The sequence below is a fragment of the Sycon ciliatum genome, chromosome 4, assembly GCF_964019385.1.
Source record: "Sycon ciliatum chromosome 4, ocSycCili1.1, whole genome shotgun sequence".
Classification (NCBI taxonomy): Eukaryota; Metazoa; Porifera; class Calcarea; order Leucosolenida; family Sycettidae; genus Sycon; species Sycon ciliatum.
Window position 1 is genome coordinate 30,938,957 of NC_088646.1, and position 17,218 is coordinate 30,956,174.

At 46.3% G+C, this 17,218-nt stretch overlaps 1 protein-coding gene across 1 annotated transcript in view; it reads left to right on the forward strand.

Moving 5' to 3' along the window:
- The first annotated feature begins 127 nt into the window (after positions 1-127).
- Positions 128-17,218, forward strand: part of LOC135815596 (uncharacterized) — a 19,565-nt gene continuing 2,474 nt past the window's right edge. Inside the window, exons 1-6 of the mRNA XM_065328911.1 lie at positions 128-597; positions 1,179-1,252; positions 2,880-2,990; positions 6,091-6,147; positions 6,711-6,755; positions 11,119-11,196. Coding sequence (XP_065184983.1) covers positions 396-597; positions 1,179-1,252; positions 2,880-2,990; positions 6,091-6,147; positions 6,711-6,755; positions 11,119-11,196 — 567 coding nt within the window. The 5' untranslated portion in view covers positions 128-395. The remainder of the gene's footprint in view (positions 598-1,178; positions 1,253-2,879; positions 2,991-6,090; positions 6,148-6,710; positions 6,756-11,118; positions 11,197-17,218) is intronic.

Below are 17,218 nucleotides of genomic sequence, written 5' to 3' on the forward strand. Positions count from 1 at the left end.
GTGATCGAAATGTCCAGACTACCATAGAAACTGCGTATCTCATACAGACGCGTACAAACGACAACGACGTGTTATTTCTCGCACTGCCTTTTTAATTAAATTTTCTGGTCGATGTTTATGTGCGATGAAGTCTAATCTTGTGAAAAACAAAAAGTGCCAAGTAAACAAAGCTGCACTCGAAAGAGAATGATTCTGGCAGTTTTCATTCATTTCCTTTGCTGTCACTTTCTTGATTGGTCCGGTTAACTGTTGTCTTCTCCTTGTGCGGAGTAGAGCCTTATTCTTTGTATTTATTTATTTAGAATACTGGACAATACTTTGCAAATGGTGTCCCAGTGCTCAATTATTTCAATCTAGGAATAGTTTCTTTTCTTACAGGCGTTTCACAATTCGCTATGGACATAGTTTTGAAAACTACTCTTTGGCTTTTCGCCTTCGGTTTTGTTGCTTTCTTGGCCGGACAGGAAAATGTGTCCCTGCCAGGTTATATTTTGGTTGGCTTGGTCATTCTGGCTATTGTTAGTTGGCTCCTTTCCACGTTCGTGACTCCATTCTTTGAGCGCCGACATGAGAGAGAGCTATTGGAAGCTGTACCCGGTAAGTGACAGCATTCCTATTGTAGACATTTTTCAGGGTCCTTGTGTGTGAGAGTATTTGTGTGTGTGTGTGGGGGGGGGGGGGGGGGGGGGGGGGGATAGAAGAACTCTTACATCATTCAGACCAGAAATAGGTTTATCCAATTTTTCCTCGAATCTGTTGCACAATTCTATCAAGATTATGAAGTAATACTTTATAAGAAGAAAGAGGACCAAAGACCTACAAGTTACGCTATTAAAGTGAAAGAGATTTCCAGTTAGGTGTAGAACGTCAGTACCGTTGGTCAGTGTCGTGCAATGCTATCGCATGAGCTGATTGTAAAGTAACTGGTGGCGTTAGTGGATATTGTAACGTACCTTGTAGCTTTTTGGTCCTCTTTCTTCTTATAATTAATAATATAAATAATAATATAAATTAATCCTTTGCTCTCCACCCGAGTCTAATAATAATACTCATTAGTTTAGAAAATAGAAGTCTTATTGGCTCCCCTCTCTCATTCGTCCGGCCAGATGCCTTTGTAGAACACCCAATCCTAGTCGAGATGGTTGTCTTTCTTTGCCATTTGTATGTAATGCGTGTAGAAATTCCCGAGGAAGAGAAGAATCAACGTCGCCAAGAATTGTTGGAGCGGATATCTGCAAAGCAAACTGAAAAGGTAGTGTTCAATATACTTGTGTCTTGTGTGCAGGTGTTACATATTGAGGATGGTGCCGAGTGTAGGTTATTTTTCAATGGGCTACTGTATATGCTTGGTAAGATCTCCTTGGCGAGGCCAAAGCGCCCGGAACAATTCTTCAGAATGTTGATATGTGCCAGTAATGTTATCCATGTGTGAAAACAGCAATTTGAGTCGTATTTAGGGGCCATCCGTAATTATCGATCTTTTTCACGAAACGAAAAAGTTTAGTTATGACCCACACCCACCCACCCACCCCCCTGAAACGAAAAAATTAATTGACTTGAGACTTTGTGCAGAAAATGATCTTGATTGGCTGTTACAACATAGCGAGGCCACATTTTGTGTGATTGTGCAAGTAAGTAACAACGTTAGTTATGTTTTCTTGGAAGTCTGGTACTACTTCTTGACCATGGAAACATTTATTTTCACCTACCACACACATACGCTGCTGGCACCTCTACGTCTAAACACGGGAATTGTACACTTGCAAATCGTCAGAGTCCCGACATTGACATGATACTGCCAAAACAAGTCGACTTCGGAGCGGAAACAAACGCCATAGCTATCACAGACTTCAGTGGGTGTGCCTTGCTCGCAAATGAGAGCAGCATCGCCCCAGAATCGCTGTCGGAAAGCTCCGTAAGGTCGCACGCACGCCGCGCTGCGCTGCCGTCTATCAGGTACGTAGAAAGTCGATGGCCTAATTTTCCGTCTCCGGAAGACTGTCGACACGGGGATCACTCTCCATGGCTTCCCCAGCATAAGCATGATCAGATTCTTCCAGGTACATTACGAGTCTTTACGACGACATCGTCTTCAGCGGCTGGCGCTCCCCATCTTTGCGTGAGAATTTACTTGGCGTGCGCCCCGCTCCGTAATTTGAAATTCTCTTGCATCGGCGGCTGGAACGAAGTAACGTTATTATCTATCTGTCGTCGGTCCCAGAGTGAATGACCATGATGACTGCTAGGTCCTCGTCGGAGAAGTCATCCAAGGCCGAAAGGAACTCACTGCACTGAGTACAGAGTGGTATCAGTGCATCCATGCAGCACTTGCTTGGCCACGCGACGTAGAGTCTACTGTCGATCTACTTCGATGTACACAGTCAATCATTATGTATGCATGCACTGATGCAGTGAGCGTTGATTTTTCCGCTTTCGATGTTTTTTCAAAACGAAACCGGTCGCTACCCACCCACCCATAAACGAAACTTTTTCGTTTCGTGAAAAAGATCGATAATTACGGATGGCCCCTTAGGGCGTGCGACACCTTCGAGTACTATTTTTTTACCCCGCCAAGGGGATTAAAATGGTAGTGGGTGGTACTATTCTGCCTTGTATTCATGTGTCGTGTCATGTTTGACAGTGTGTAGGTAAACTGGGAAAGGTGCTGTTTGTGAACTTAGAAATATGACAGATAAACATGATATCTGGATTCAAAATCGATGCATGTCTTCTTTCATTGCTATCTGATGGTTTCACCGGCTCGGCGGCAATATAGCTCTCCATTGTGTGTTACAGCAATGTCACTAGTAACTAAGTACAATGTATTGTGATAAGTATTAGTTAGTTTTACCTACCATGTGCCTATGATTGTTGACCAGGCTGAACGGTTTCTTGCACGGCAGTCGGAGCTGCAGCATGAGAAGCTTGACAGCAAGGACAAGCAGCTGAATCAGTTCTCACCTGCCTGGAAAGGTCATGGAGAAGCAGTGGTATGTAGTACCATCTGTGCATGGAAAATTGCTGAGGTTTTTGAATGACATCATCGTGTGTGCTTTGTACTGCGAGCTGGTGCGTGTGGTGCCACTCCTTATAGATCATTGTGATCACCCCTATTAAATAATAATAATAATAATAAAAGACTTTTCCCGTTTGTCTCTTTCCCTCAAAACCAGTTAATACTTTTATGACTTGGGGCTCCCCGCGTGCTAGTTTGTACGTGAAGTGTGTGGGTACAGTGAGGGCTGCGTCCCACCCGCCTGTGTGGATTCACAGGAAGTGTGAGTTACGAAGTCTGAAGAAAACGTTGAACGGTCTCTGCTTGGATGACGACTACACCATAGCTCAGTGGTTAGAGCATCGCTGGCTACAAGCGAGGGTCCCTGGTTCGAGTCCTGGTGGAGACAGTCAATTTTTTCTTCAGACTTTTCCCGTTTGTCTCTTTCCCTCAAAACCAGTTAATAATAATAATAATAATAATGCATCTGACCCATTGCCATTGGGAGCAACGGCTTTCTCAGGTATCCGGGTTCTCGGTTCTGAGCGTGACCGCCCCAGGAGGAGGATCCGGGAGGCCATCAATATCAGGGAGCGATCCCCGGAAATTAATAACAACAGTGGCTGGGATCTGCTATAACACCACCTTACTGCGAGTGGCGCGGGGCTCTAGACACCTCACTGGTGGTGTGAGACTGTAACTGGGCTGTTATCACTGCTGTAACGCAGTATCTACTTTCCTCGCCGTTTGTGCTTGTGTTGTCATGTATATGTAGTAATGCACACCCGCCATGACGTGCTTTGCACTTCTCTACGCGCGCTGTCACTATGTACCGCGCTTTGCTTGCTTGCCTCCTTCTTTTATACTGCTGTTCTTTCCATGTCCACTTCATTCCTGATGATGGTCATAAAGACCGAAACGTTGTAACGATACCAATGGATTTGTGTGAAATGCAGTGCTCTCTTGAGTGTAGGCAGGTTGCCTGCAAACAATTCAAGTATAATGAAGCTGCGTGAAGCGTCCTTCAAAATTTTGAAATAATAATAATAATAATTCAAAGTATCAGTCGGGGAAGTGAACTGCCTGAAAAGAGAAAAAAACGCCAGACCCACCAGGACTCGAACCTGGGATCCTGCTTGTCATGAGCAAAGCTCTAACCACTGAGCTATGGGATCAGGCTGAACCTAGAAGGCACTGACAAGTTTTTCACTCCAAAGGCAGCTCACAACACGTGCCACACATACTGATGGCACTTGGGTCTTTTTCCTTCCCCCAGGGGACCAACCACGGTCAGTTTCTGGAAACTACCAGAGGTGAAAGAAAGTGATTAAATTTGGAAAGGATTGGGAGAACTTCAAATTCAAAGTATCAGTCGGGGAAGTGAACTGCCTGAAAAGAGAAAAAAACGCCAGACCCACCAGGACTCGAACCTGGGACCCTGCTTGTCATGAGCAATGCTCTAACCACTGAGCTATGGGATCAGGCTGAACCTAGAAGGCGCTGACAAGTTTTTCACTCGAAAGGCAGCTCACAACACGTGCCACACATACTGATGGCACTTGGGTCTTTTTCCCTCCCCCAGGGGACCACCCCAGGTTCGAGTCCTGGTGGGTCTGGCGTTTTTTTCTCTTTTCAGGCAGTTCACTTCCCCGACTGATACTTTGAATTTGAAGTTCTCCCAATCCTTTCCAAATAATAATAATAATAATAATAATCTTCACTAGTTTGAGGGAAAGAGACAAACGGGAAAAGTCTGAAGAAAAAATTGACTGTCACCACCAGGACTCGAACCAGGGACCCTCGCTTGTAGCTAGCGATGCTCTAACCACTGAGCTATGGTGTAGTCGTCATCCCAGCAGAGACTGTTCAACGTTTTCTTCAGACTTCGTAACTCACACTTCCTGTGAATCCACACAGGCGGGTGGGACGCAGCCCTCACTGTACCCACACACTTCATGTACACTCTAGCACGCGGGGAGCCCCAAGTCATAAAATCTTCACTAGTTTGAGGGAAAGAGACAAACGGGAAATAATAATACTTGTAATAGTTACAGTTCGCATGTCGCTCATGAAAGGATCCATGTGATCACACCTAACATGACATAATCGCATGTGACAGACACCATTGCCATCTCTAATATCATGGGTATGAAAGCCGGAGTGTGCCTCTGCGTGTACGAGTTGGGGACACGCAAACTGGCCGTTGTTCGTTAACGTCATCTTCATGAGTCATGGGAGTATGATCTGCGATTGCAGTGTTACGCAGCATCAACAAGACCAGTAACAATAGTTTTGACTGCACCGTGATGTCGAAAATGTTGTGAGAATGAAACTGTCGGATTCTTTGTTTCCTCATTCAAAGCACAACGCACAACGATGTACTTATGCATTTTGTTGTATTTTTGGGGCGACGAAGTTCGGGAAATTGTGTTTTTCGTACTTTCAAGTGGCCATGAGACATGAGTACATCTACAACAATAGGCATAAGTATCCCCATGCGAGTATCATTTTCTGGGGTCTATCCATGCCAGAGAACAACTTAGAACAGAGAACACAGCACTTCTTCCGTAAACGATTTTTCTTGGCCGAAGACAAGTGGTTCTCGGCACTGAGAACTGAACAGTAGACATTGCGTATAGTCCACACTGAATGGTGTACATTATACATATGTATAGTCCACATTGAATGGTGTACGTTATACAAGTGTATAGTCCACACTGAATGGTGTACATTATACATATGTATAGTCCACATTGAATGGTGTACGTTATACAAGTGTATAGTCCACACTGAATGGTGTACATTATACATATGTATAGTCCACATTGAATGGTGTACGTTATACAAGTGTATAGTCCACACTGAATGGTGTACATTATACATATGTATAGTCCACATTGAATGGTGTACGTTATACAAGTGTATAGTCCACACTGAATGGTGTACATTATACATATGTATAGTCCACATTGAATGGTGTACATTATACACACTGGTGTCTGCTGTGTTTGTGCTGGCGTGCCCATTCTCCGAGCAGCCCAGTATGTGTAACTTCACCCTGCCCTATCTGTGTGTGTGTGTTTCTGCTTTGGAAGGTGGAACCTGTGCGAAAGCGAAAGGGACGTTCAACAGATGCCGAAAGCAAGCCTGAGGTGAAGTTCTAAAAGTGAACCAATGCTGTTTGCTGTGGTATTGTGTGTAGATGAATATGAAGTACAGTTGCGCTCGATGAAATCCAACCCTAAGTGCATATCTGGAGCCCTGAGCTAGCACGGCCCTTGACGCCCTGGAAGTGGCATGAATGTGGCTAGACGTGCACAGTGACATGTAGAAATACAATGGTGTAATCAAAACTGGTACAGGGCGCCAGTTTTGCACTTTGGGTCGGATTTCGCCGAGCGCATCTGTAGTTGTCTAGATATTGTGTGGGAGAGTGCAGATGTGTGTGTGTGTGTGTGTGTGTGTGTGTGTGTGTGTGTGTGTGTGTGTGTGTGTGTGTGTGTGTGTGTGTGTGTGTGTGTCCAGGGAAGGGAAGGGGGGGGGGGGGGTGTTAGAGCGAAAAGTGACTGGCTTGGTACAGCGACACCATTTCTCAAGAGTGGTTGGGATAGTGGGTATGTTTTCTGAAAACATGTACACCGTCAAAGACTCGATGTTTGTGTGCGGCTAACTGCCTAACTGGTGTGTATTTGTGTGCTTTTTTTGTTTGTGTTAGATCTCAGCTGTTTTAGAATCTGAACCAGCAGCGGACTCTACAGAGGTATGACATTTTCTTGTTCCATTCTGCTTCTCTTGGCACAGGTCGTTACAATGACAGTTTGATTGTTCATAGTGCATAGGGTGACTTTGTTTCTTTTGTCTACCATGTATGTGAGGGCTATGTGCCTAGCACATTGGGCTCTGTTCTGAAAAGATCATTAATTTTTGTACTCTGACCACAGTAGGAGGTAACAAGCGGGTTCTATGCCTGGGTGCCCTGCCCCAAAGAATGAGGTATTATGGTAAACATGCAATGTGTACATGTGGGTTCGAATCTCTTTTTTTTTAGGGGTGGGGGTTATGCCCTGGAAGCTCATAGTAGAAGAAGGTGGCTGCTCCAAACGTTGGAGCTCGCGCTTCCTGTCGACTGACACTTGACGGTAGTTGGAAAAGTAGAACCCCCTACACACCGAAACAACAGTTACTCGATAGATTGACTGACCGGTTTCATCTTGTTTTAAGAATCATCAGAGTGAGGGAAATGAGTAAAGGAAACTACAGTAAACAGCAGGGCCAACTCACTTGACCAAAGGTATCTATAACACACGTGGGCCCACTAAAGCCGCTGGGAGCCCAAAGAGGGGTGGGTGTAATTGAAATGTGTTTTAGAAATGTGTCATTGTGTGCAGATGAGTGTGGCATGCAAATGTATTATGATCCGTGTTTGGAAATGTCCGTATGAATATTTTATACAATGATCTATATTTGGTGGTTTCCATTTACGGATAAGACTGGAAGTTTCAGTGAAAAATACCAATATGCTTTTGGCAGTGTCAATGTTATTGACACTGCCAAAATGCAGGTTCAAGGAACTGCAGAAGAAAAAACATTAGAATAGACCTTATGCCGGTTAGTACTAGTTGTACAGATTCACGAAATCCCGTAGACCCGGTTGGGTGTTCATCGTGTACTATGCATGCGCATTTGACCTCTTAGCCTCATAATTTATTGGCGAGCAATCACTTTTCCAGCTTCTTCACTTTGGAGAATGAAGTTGAAGACACCACTGCAGCTGTACTTATGGTTGATAAATATGGTGGTAAAGACACACCTGGCAGTATGGCGGTAAACACACGCCTGCCCACACACGCTCTCTAGGCTGCAAAGTTCTGGCACAGAGCTCTCCTTCTCACCACCACCACCATCAGTTCGCGCCTGGCGCCTGGTCGATGCATGGCTGGCGGTATCCGGCATAGCAGGCTGGTACATCAAGTAGCGCATGGCACATAGATGATGACACAGCAAGGACATAGCTCGATTGCGACGTACGTTTCGTCCCCGCTGGACTCATCAGGCAATCACTTTGGTTAGAACTAATGACTAGCTAGATTTTTGTCAGAAAAGGATTTCGTATGAAATTCCTTCAGGGCCCATTTCTTAGTGGAAATAGCAGAAAACACAATAGGGTCCTGCACATTCAACACCCACTGTGACCGGGTCTACGGGATTCTACGGGATCTGTACAACTTGTACTAACCGGCATAAGCCTTATAGCAAATTGGTCTTACGATAGAAAACCGATGCATCCATGTTAAAAGTAGAATTATGGAGTCCTCTAATATTCTCATGAATGAAGAAATTATGATATGAAGTAGTGAAGGTAATGGAGTTACCATGTGACTTCGATGAGGACTTCTCTTTCGGGATGGTAGGTAAAGCTTCGATAGCTTCGATAGTATTGAAAACAGAAGCTAGGAAGTGTGGCGGATAGCCGCGGAGTCTTAAGGCGGAACCAAAAGAGTTTGCGAACAGACAGGATATCAGAGAGCAGAGTACTAGTACGATTGTAACGGAGTAATTCTGCTTTGATACATGGTCTGAAATTTGACTTAGGATGGTTTGACTTACTGTAAAGGGACAAACTTTCGCGGTGCGCAAATTTAGCGTTTTCATAAATTGGGCTGGTTCACAATGAGAAACTTTTACAATTGTATCTCTTCAGCCGGATCTTGTACTGTCTACAATCAATGTACGGAGAGGTTTGCGGTGATTTATATTCGCGAATGTGTGATGGTCGCGAAAATAGCGAAATTTAATCTCTAGCGAAAGTTTCTCACTTTACAGTAAACGGAATGTAGAAGTATGCATTGCGAGGTTTTTTTTGGATTGTATGATTAGCCACGAAATAATAAGGCAGCGCGAAAATAAGAAAAACAAAGGAAAACCCGACACGCGCTAATGCGCCAAAAGGGAGCAAAATAAAGGAAAAAGGGAAATGGGGAATGAGGGGCACGCGCTAAACTGCGCTTAAATAATACTATTGATCGCAAATACACATGCAAGAAATGATGAATGAGAATGTTACACTGGCAGGTGACACTCAGCTGCAGCCAATGCGGCTGATGACACTCCGGCGTCGCAGAAGTGCTTGCTGGGGCCGCGATGCCCACGTAGGCTTGCAATAGCAGACCTCACCAGGCTGAAGGAAATGACTGACCGAACATGAGCCATCACGATGGAGTATGGCTCCTTTTTCTTCTCAAACACCATGGTGGCACTGCCACTCTTACATGGATCTGCACATAGGCAAAGCAAAGGTTGAGGGCGGAGGTTTACATATAATGTCAACAATTTACATACTAGGTACACACGCAGTAATTTTCAGGACATGAATAAAATAATATCCTGTCACAGTTTCAACGCTGTCACATGTCATAGTGAACAGACAATGCACCGTGGGCAGACTCCCATTTTGCGGGTGAGTTTGGGGCGCTTAGTATGCTACAGATTATACATTCGTGTTCACAAGGACAAGACGAGACCAAAAAATGCAGGCGAGAGAATCTCACCAGTAGTCCACAGCTGAACATCTCCACAACTCAGGTCACCAAGTGGATACGTGGCGTCATCTACATCTTCCACGGTGGACTCATCACTTTGGCAGGCATCTCTGTCAAGCTCCATCATCCTTTACCCCGTCAAGGCACAAACTTAGAATCACCAAATCAACTGCTGACACTCGGACGATTCCTTGGGAGCAGGATTATTTTTTTGGATTTTTGGGACCAAACAGCGAACGCGTCCTTTGTGCATGACCTGCGCCGCTTTGACCTCATGGGGATTCTATATTTTCCCTCAGCACTCGTGCCCGAGCTGAGTCAATCATCCGACGCGGTTGTGCATCTCGTGTTGCCTCCCGGTATTTTACGACTCCCTGGTCAGTAGCACAAAAATATCTACTCTACTCCGACAATTCGGCCTCTGAGACCAGTTCTGGTTCTTGACTGAACCGGTCAAACCGGCCCGACGGGTTTAACGGTGGCGGTGGAGGCGTGGTGAGCGGGGGAGGGACCGCCCGGGCCCGCTGCTGAAGACGAGCTGCCGCCCGTCTCTGAGACCTAGCCACAAAGGCGGGAGTGCGTCGACGGCGGGCTTGCCGGAGGTTGTGGCGCCGTTCGTTTCCAGCGCGACAAACACCTCGGGAGCACCAGGCAGCAGCGTGTGTCAGACGGCAGTGGCATCCAGACCCTTCTTTTGCTGTTCTTCCCTGACATACACAAGCAGTTGCGCGATGATCACCAAAGCTTTAAACTCGGAAAAGCAGCACATCTTCTCTCCCTTTCTGCACAGTGTCTGATAATTAATGCATTAACGTCACTTTCCTATGCTCTGCTGCTTCTTCACAAGCTGCTGATTGAGGCAATTCGCAGAAATTAGACACCCTTAGCAAAAAAACGTTATGTTGTAACCAGGTAGTAGTATAATGGTATTGTACTACTCCCTGGTTGTAACTGTATTACCGTGAGGGGAAAAATACCAGGATTTGGGTTCGACCTTTAGCAAGATGCACGCTATTTTTAGTACGCTGTTAACATGTTGCCATGAGAATAGCTTCTATTTCGTGCTGTACAACCATTTATGCCGCTGTATACGCGATACAAAGTAAAGTGGGTACGCACAACGCAATATTTGGCCAAAAAACGTACCGTTCGTCACAACGATAAATCAGCCCCCATAACGTTTTTTACACTGCAGCTTCAAATCAACGCTATATGGGTGATCAAGGTACGAGTACCGTAAAAAAAATAGCACTACCGTTGTTTGCTAAGGGTGTCTATTGATTGCGCAAAGTTGCCAAACCCGTGCCTTGCCACATCGTTATGACAACACCCTATGGTGACTGTATGTGTAATCACCATTATGCCTGTTGGACTTGTGTGTGTGTGTGCGTACGTGTGCATGTGTGTGAGCATGTGAGCGTGTGCATGTGAGCGTGTGCATGTGTGTGTGTGTGTGTGTGTGTGTGTGTGTGTGTGTGTGTGTGTGTGTGTGTGTGTGTGTGTGTGTGTGTGAGTGTGCGTGCATGCATGCATGCATGTGCGTGTGCATATACGCGATGCTGGAAATCATTTTGTTCTGCACAGGTCACCACTACCTTCTCAGTTCGCATGCCAAAGGGAGATGTGCAGCGACGGAGATTCTGTACCAGCTCGTCAATTCTGGTTAGGGTCCCTTTGGTTACGACGGCATCACCCGCCATACTTTAGGCTGTACTGTAGGTGCAATAGGGCTTGAAAGTGCTACGTCACAGCATAGCAACAATTTCAAAAATTCGAAAACTGGATCCACTTGAATCCAGTTTTGTATGGATCCAAGCACATTTCAAGCGGTCTTACCCACAGCATGGTGATGTAGCCAGTGAAACTGACTGATTTGGCTACTGGGGGCGGGGTTACAACTGGTGGCGAAATAAAAGTCACACCTGCATGCGACATGAGTGGGTTGCTATGCACCCACATACTTAGGCAATAGCAAAGTCACACCTTTGTGGATCCAAAAATAGTAGGGGTGAAACGATTAGTTCGAATATTCGAGTATTCAAACAATCGACGAGGAGACAATAGTCGTAAAATGGCAATAAATAAGATAAATTGTACACTCATAACAACAGCAAAAATGAAGAAAGTCAAGTTCCATAACGTTTTCTTGTGACTGTCATCAGTGGAACGCCGTCACATAAAAATGTAATAACTAAAACACACACTTATATACATGTAGCTAATATGGTTTCAGGTAGAAATACAGCAGCTAACAAGTACAAAAAGCGAAGTTTGCACCTTTGCAATGTGTGAATATAGTGTATGTGAGAAAGGTAGTGGCAGATGAATGTGATACTGTGTGAATGAATGTAATGGTGCGTGTGTATTACTTGAAGAGTGTGAGTGATACAACGTTTTCTTTCTGTTTACATAGCACAGGGTCACGAGTACGAATATACACAGCTTCCAACACCTGCAATTGCTTGAAGAAACGTGCGCAATGAATAACACTAAACCAGGAATCGTCAAACACCTTACGACATTCTGGACTGGACACCAAATGCTTGTACACTGCAGACTTCCTCTTGTCAACATCAAACTCCTCCTCATCACTACTCTCATCCTCCACCTCCATTCCAATGCCGCCGTCCATCCCATCGCACTCGTATTCGTCGTCATCAGTCTCCATCTCCTCGCGACACCGCTTCCCTCTCCTTGATTCGTTCTGTGCCGTGCCTGTGCTTCCTCCTGCGTCTCCTTGCCTTGTGTTCTCCACTTGTCTCAGTCGTGCCTCTGCTAGTCTCTTGCTTCTCCTCGGTTCTGCTCTGTTTGTTGTTCCCCTTCCGCTCTTACCGTTGCAGCAACATGGTTTGTCGAGGAGCGACCGTCCGGCGGCCTCCCTTGCCGTGGTCCGGTTTCCGAGGGGGGAACCAGATTAGTCTGCTCGTTCTCAATGGAAGTAGTCGGTGTTTCTGTTTCCGGATTGTGAGCCGTGCTAGGTGTAGAAATAGGCAGCGGATGTTTTCGTGGTCTCCCACGCTTCGGCCTGCTTAACCTGGCAGCCTGGGACAACAATGATAATGGGACGTGCTGCTTGATGCGTTCGGACAAGTGTTGAAGCGTCCTGCCAACATACCGACTACCACATTGTCGGCATTCAAATTGATAAATGAGATGGCTCAAATGGTGGGTTGGCAGGACGTCCTTCAACACTGTGAACGAACGAATTCCTGGTTTAGTGTTATTCGTTGCGCACGTTTCTTCAAGCAATTGCAGGTGTTGGAAGCTGTGTATATTCGTACTCGTGACCCTGTGCTATGTAAACAGAAAGAAAACGTTGTATCACTCACACTCTTCAAGTAATACACACGCACCATTACATTAGGGGTTCCAGGATCCGGCCAACTGGGTTCGAGGACTTTCTCCACGCGCTACACACAAAAGTTTGGTCGCGCGATGACGGCTCATTCTAGGCCAGTGCGCTGGGATATCGTGAGCTGTGGAGGATTTTTGAAGTCACCAGTGGCTTCCTGAGGTTTTCAGCTGTCCAATGTGGGGTTTTTGGTCGCCGCGCGGCGAAATTGGGCCATTGCGATCAGTCAAAGAAGAAATTGAAGGCAATTTTCAAGTTTAAAACGGCATTTTAGGGGATTCTTAAATCGATTTTCAGCTTCAGCACCAAAAAACCTTTCGGAATCACCCATGCTGGTATTTTTCTGAAGAAAGGGAGACCAGCGCAACAAAATTTGAGCGCGCCGGGTGGTGCCAGAAGTACCTCCGACGGCTCCGACAAACTGCGATTTTTTAGTTGTGAAGAAGAAGGGTGCTAGTACAGTAGGTGTCAGTCACAGCGCAGTCAGCTGATCGCGAGTATCATGGAGCGCGAAGACCAGGATTGTGCTGTTCCTCGTGAGCGCGACGTAGTACACGATGCCGTGCTATCTCCTGCTTGCGAGGAACAAGGAGAATGTGCGGCTGATCCATTTTCTAGGTTTGGATTTACAACTCGTGCGCTGGCGGAGAACAGTGAGCTGCCGTCACTACCGATAGTATCGAACCGTTTGGTGTTGGAACTGATGCAGTATGTGTCAAATCAGCGTGATCCAGGCACCCATCCAAAACGTCTTCTGGATTTCGTTTGCAAACTCTCTGGGAGCCCACGTGCTGGTGACTTGCCATGCTTGTCGACGTTCTGGGCCAGGGCCAAAGCCATCGTGAAGAAGAGGAGTAATTTGGCCAAAACGAAGCGTGCATCTGCCATCCAGGGTCTAGAAAATTGGGAGCAGGAAGACTCTATAATACTATCCGCTTCCAAGTTGGCTCAATCATCAAAAACAGCTGCTGAAGGAGGTGCACAGAGTACTGCTGTGGCCAGTGGAGGCCGTGCTGCTGTGGACGATCAACCGGGTGCGGGTGAGCCGAGTGCTGACGATTACTTTATGGCACATGCGCACCTGGATGTGGCTGACCAACTAGGCACTGAGTGTCATGAACTAAAGGTGGAAATGGAAACACTACAGGAGAGAGCTATGTCACCTGCCGAAATTCAAAATATTCGCCGGAGGGAAAAGCGGAAAAATAGCGTAATAGCCGAACAGCGTGCCGAGTTAAAACGGGTGAAGAGAGAAATCAGTGATCTAAAGGATGACGCACATGCAATGGAGTGTGATCTAACTGAAGCCAGGGCGCGTGATCAGCGTTTGGCAAAGCAAGTCCAATACTGGAAAGATAAATCAACTTCAGCAGCAGACGAGATGGAGGAGAGTGCAATGGAGCTAGAATTAAATTCGCAAGAAGAAATCTCCCATTTGCACTCGAACATAAAGGATTTGAAAGTTGCAAATGCTGCACTGGCAGGAGAAGTGGAAGCGCTGAAGCAGGCAATGAAAGCTGTGGACACCGGAACAGTGGACACTATGATTGCGGGAAAAATATTCACGGCTTCCGTGCGTAAATGTTGTATGGACCTTCTGTCGCGCATTGTTGGCATCAACAACGTTGAGCCTATCATGCGCTCAGTTGCTTCGCTCTGCGGCAGAACACTTGGGCGACTTCCACAGCCATCCAAGCTGTCTGAGATGTACGTCGAAGCTGCCACCCTATCGCAAGTTCAGCTCAGTGATCTGCTAGTTTCTGCAGATAATGTCACATTGCACAGTGACGGGACGACAAAGTTTGGTCAGAAGTATATGTCTTTCCAGGTAAGTTGTGATTATTAGGCATACTGGGCCCATTAGCCACTTGACTGCGCTGAGAATTTGAATGCTATCAGTCTTGCCGTTCTATGCAAGGGTTTAGTAAGCAATAATTATTATGACGCTGGTGTTGAATTTCCTATGCCAGCCGTGTGGAGCACTACTGCTGGTAATTGGTGTCCACCGTGATGAGAACATGTCTTATCAGCTAGCACATGTTTCTTGTGCCCTTTCATCGTTTTTTCCTATGTGTGATTCCTGCATTTGTTCTAGGTCGGTATTGGTGGAGACCAGTATAGTATGGGTATGCGGGAAGTTCTGTCTGGGACGGCGCAGATGACTCTGGACACCTACGTGCAGATAGTGGATGACATCCAGCGGGTGTCGGGAACGAAGGATGCGTCCATGCGGATTACAGCAGCAATAAAAAACACAATGTCCGACCGCCATATTGTCCAGAAGAACTTTAATGAATTACTTCAGCAGTATCGAAGCCAGGTGCTGCCTGCCGTTGTCAGCGGATGGTGTGATGTTGGTGAAGAGGAGAAGAGGTCTATGTTGGATATGCATAACTTCTTCTGTGGGATGCATTTCATCGTGAATATGGCTGAAACTGTGTCCGAGTCGCTGAGAGTGTACGAACAGCTGCATTTGGATGGGTCCATGGCAGGTGCAACGCTACTCGCCCAGAATCCAGCACGGAACTCAACGGAATCTGGTGCTGTCCGTCTTGTGAGAACTGCCTGCAAGGCATTGGAGCGCCATGGTTCTGAGCAGAGTGGCTTTCCTGAAGAATTTGCTGCATTTCTGCGCCAGCGAGGTGTTTCTCAAGTGCCGCTTGACACTTTCCGTGGAAATCGATTCAACATCTTATTTCACAATGCTGCTGGTTTGTATTCTGTGAGAGATCACGCCCTGAGCTTTTTGACGACGGTGTTCGACCGCCCCAATATGCTGTTGCAAGCTGTGACCGCTGACCTGAAGGAGCCTCTGTTTCTTGCAGGCGTGCGCGCACTCGGCTTGATTGACAAGCACCTCTCCGCTCCTCTGTGGAAGTTGCTGGAGAACAAGGGCGTCTCAATTCTAGACATGAATTCCAAGTACGCACACCTGTACAGCTTCTTATCGTCACAAGACAATGCCGCTGGTTTCCTAACTGGCGAGACTGTGCCATTCCCTAGTGTGCCGATTGACAAGGATACGAAATGGGCAGAGCTTGTCACCTCAAGTGCTAATGATGGAGAGACTGAGCTCATCCTGCAGTCTTTGTTTGCAGCTATCGCCAGTCTAACGTACCGGCTAGTCCGTGATCACTTGCCGGGTGGGAAACTGGACGACCCGTCAGCAACCCTGAAAGAGCAGACGGCAACAATGGCAAAGACGAACACTGTGTCTGAGAGAGATTTTGCGATGCTCGATCGGCTGATGAGGGAGAAGCCGAATGCGTCAACTGCTGCTCTTGAAGGAATGATTCTCTACAACAATAACAAGACCGGAGCCTGGCTTGCGGAGCGCACTGAAGCCGAGCGCGAGGACCTATTTCAAAAGGCTAGACATTTGAGTCCAAGTATGTATGCTGCATTTCGTCTACGCCGGCGGCATATGCTGGAAAGCAGAGCTGCAGCACAAGCTGCCCAGCAGAAGCCCGTGCAAGAGAAGCGCCAAAGGGAAGCGGAGAAGAAAGCACAGCTTTCTGCCGACATCGCTAGAGATGGTTTCTGGCAATCACCAGCTGAAATTGAAGCAGGGTTAGAATCTTGCACATCTGAGTCAGCCCGACTGAGCAAGCTTAAGCTGCAGATTAAATTCAGAAAGAAGATCCTTAGCCAAGAGGCGGATTCGTCGCTGTTTGCTTTCTCGCAGCTCGGCAACAAGTTCTCGTCAACTGTGCTCAAGGAAAACCTGATCAAGCTCCTCTCGCAAAAGTAAACAAATCTGCAGGGCATCTGTCTAGGGTGTACAGTGCCTCCCAAACCGTTTCCGAAGATAATCTGGTTCAATATAAGTAGAATATGGCCTGTAACTATGCTGTTGCTATGTGCTGCATCACTGTTGCTATGCAGTTGCTAGGGGCGCCATTTTTGCCAATTAATGTTTTTTGGTGAAAAAAAATTCACAATCTTGATCAAGATCAGGGTTAGAGGCTGTGTTCCAAATTTCACCTGATTCGGGTGAAATTGACTGTTGCTAGGCTGTTGCTGTGCAGTAGTTTGACCATGTTTTGGGCCAATTTCCCATTTGATCGCCAGAGAAAAATTCACCCATTTCTGGGTAGAAAAATGGCTATAACTTTGGAATGCCTGGACCGATTTTGATAAAATTGGTACCGTTGGTTTTCTGATTTCCTTGGTAACATTTTCCAAGCACAAGCTAGCTTGAATTATGAATTTGAAATTTTGACTGGAATCCCTAATTACATTCATTCACACAGTATCACATTCATCTGCCACTACCTTTCTCACATACACTATATTCACACATTGCAAAGGTGCAAACTTCGCTTTTTGTAC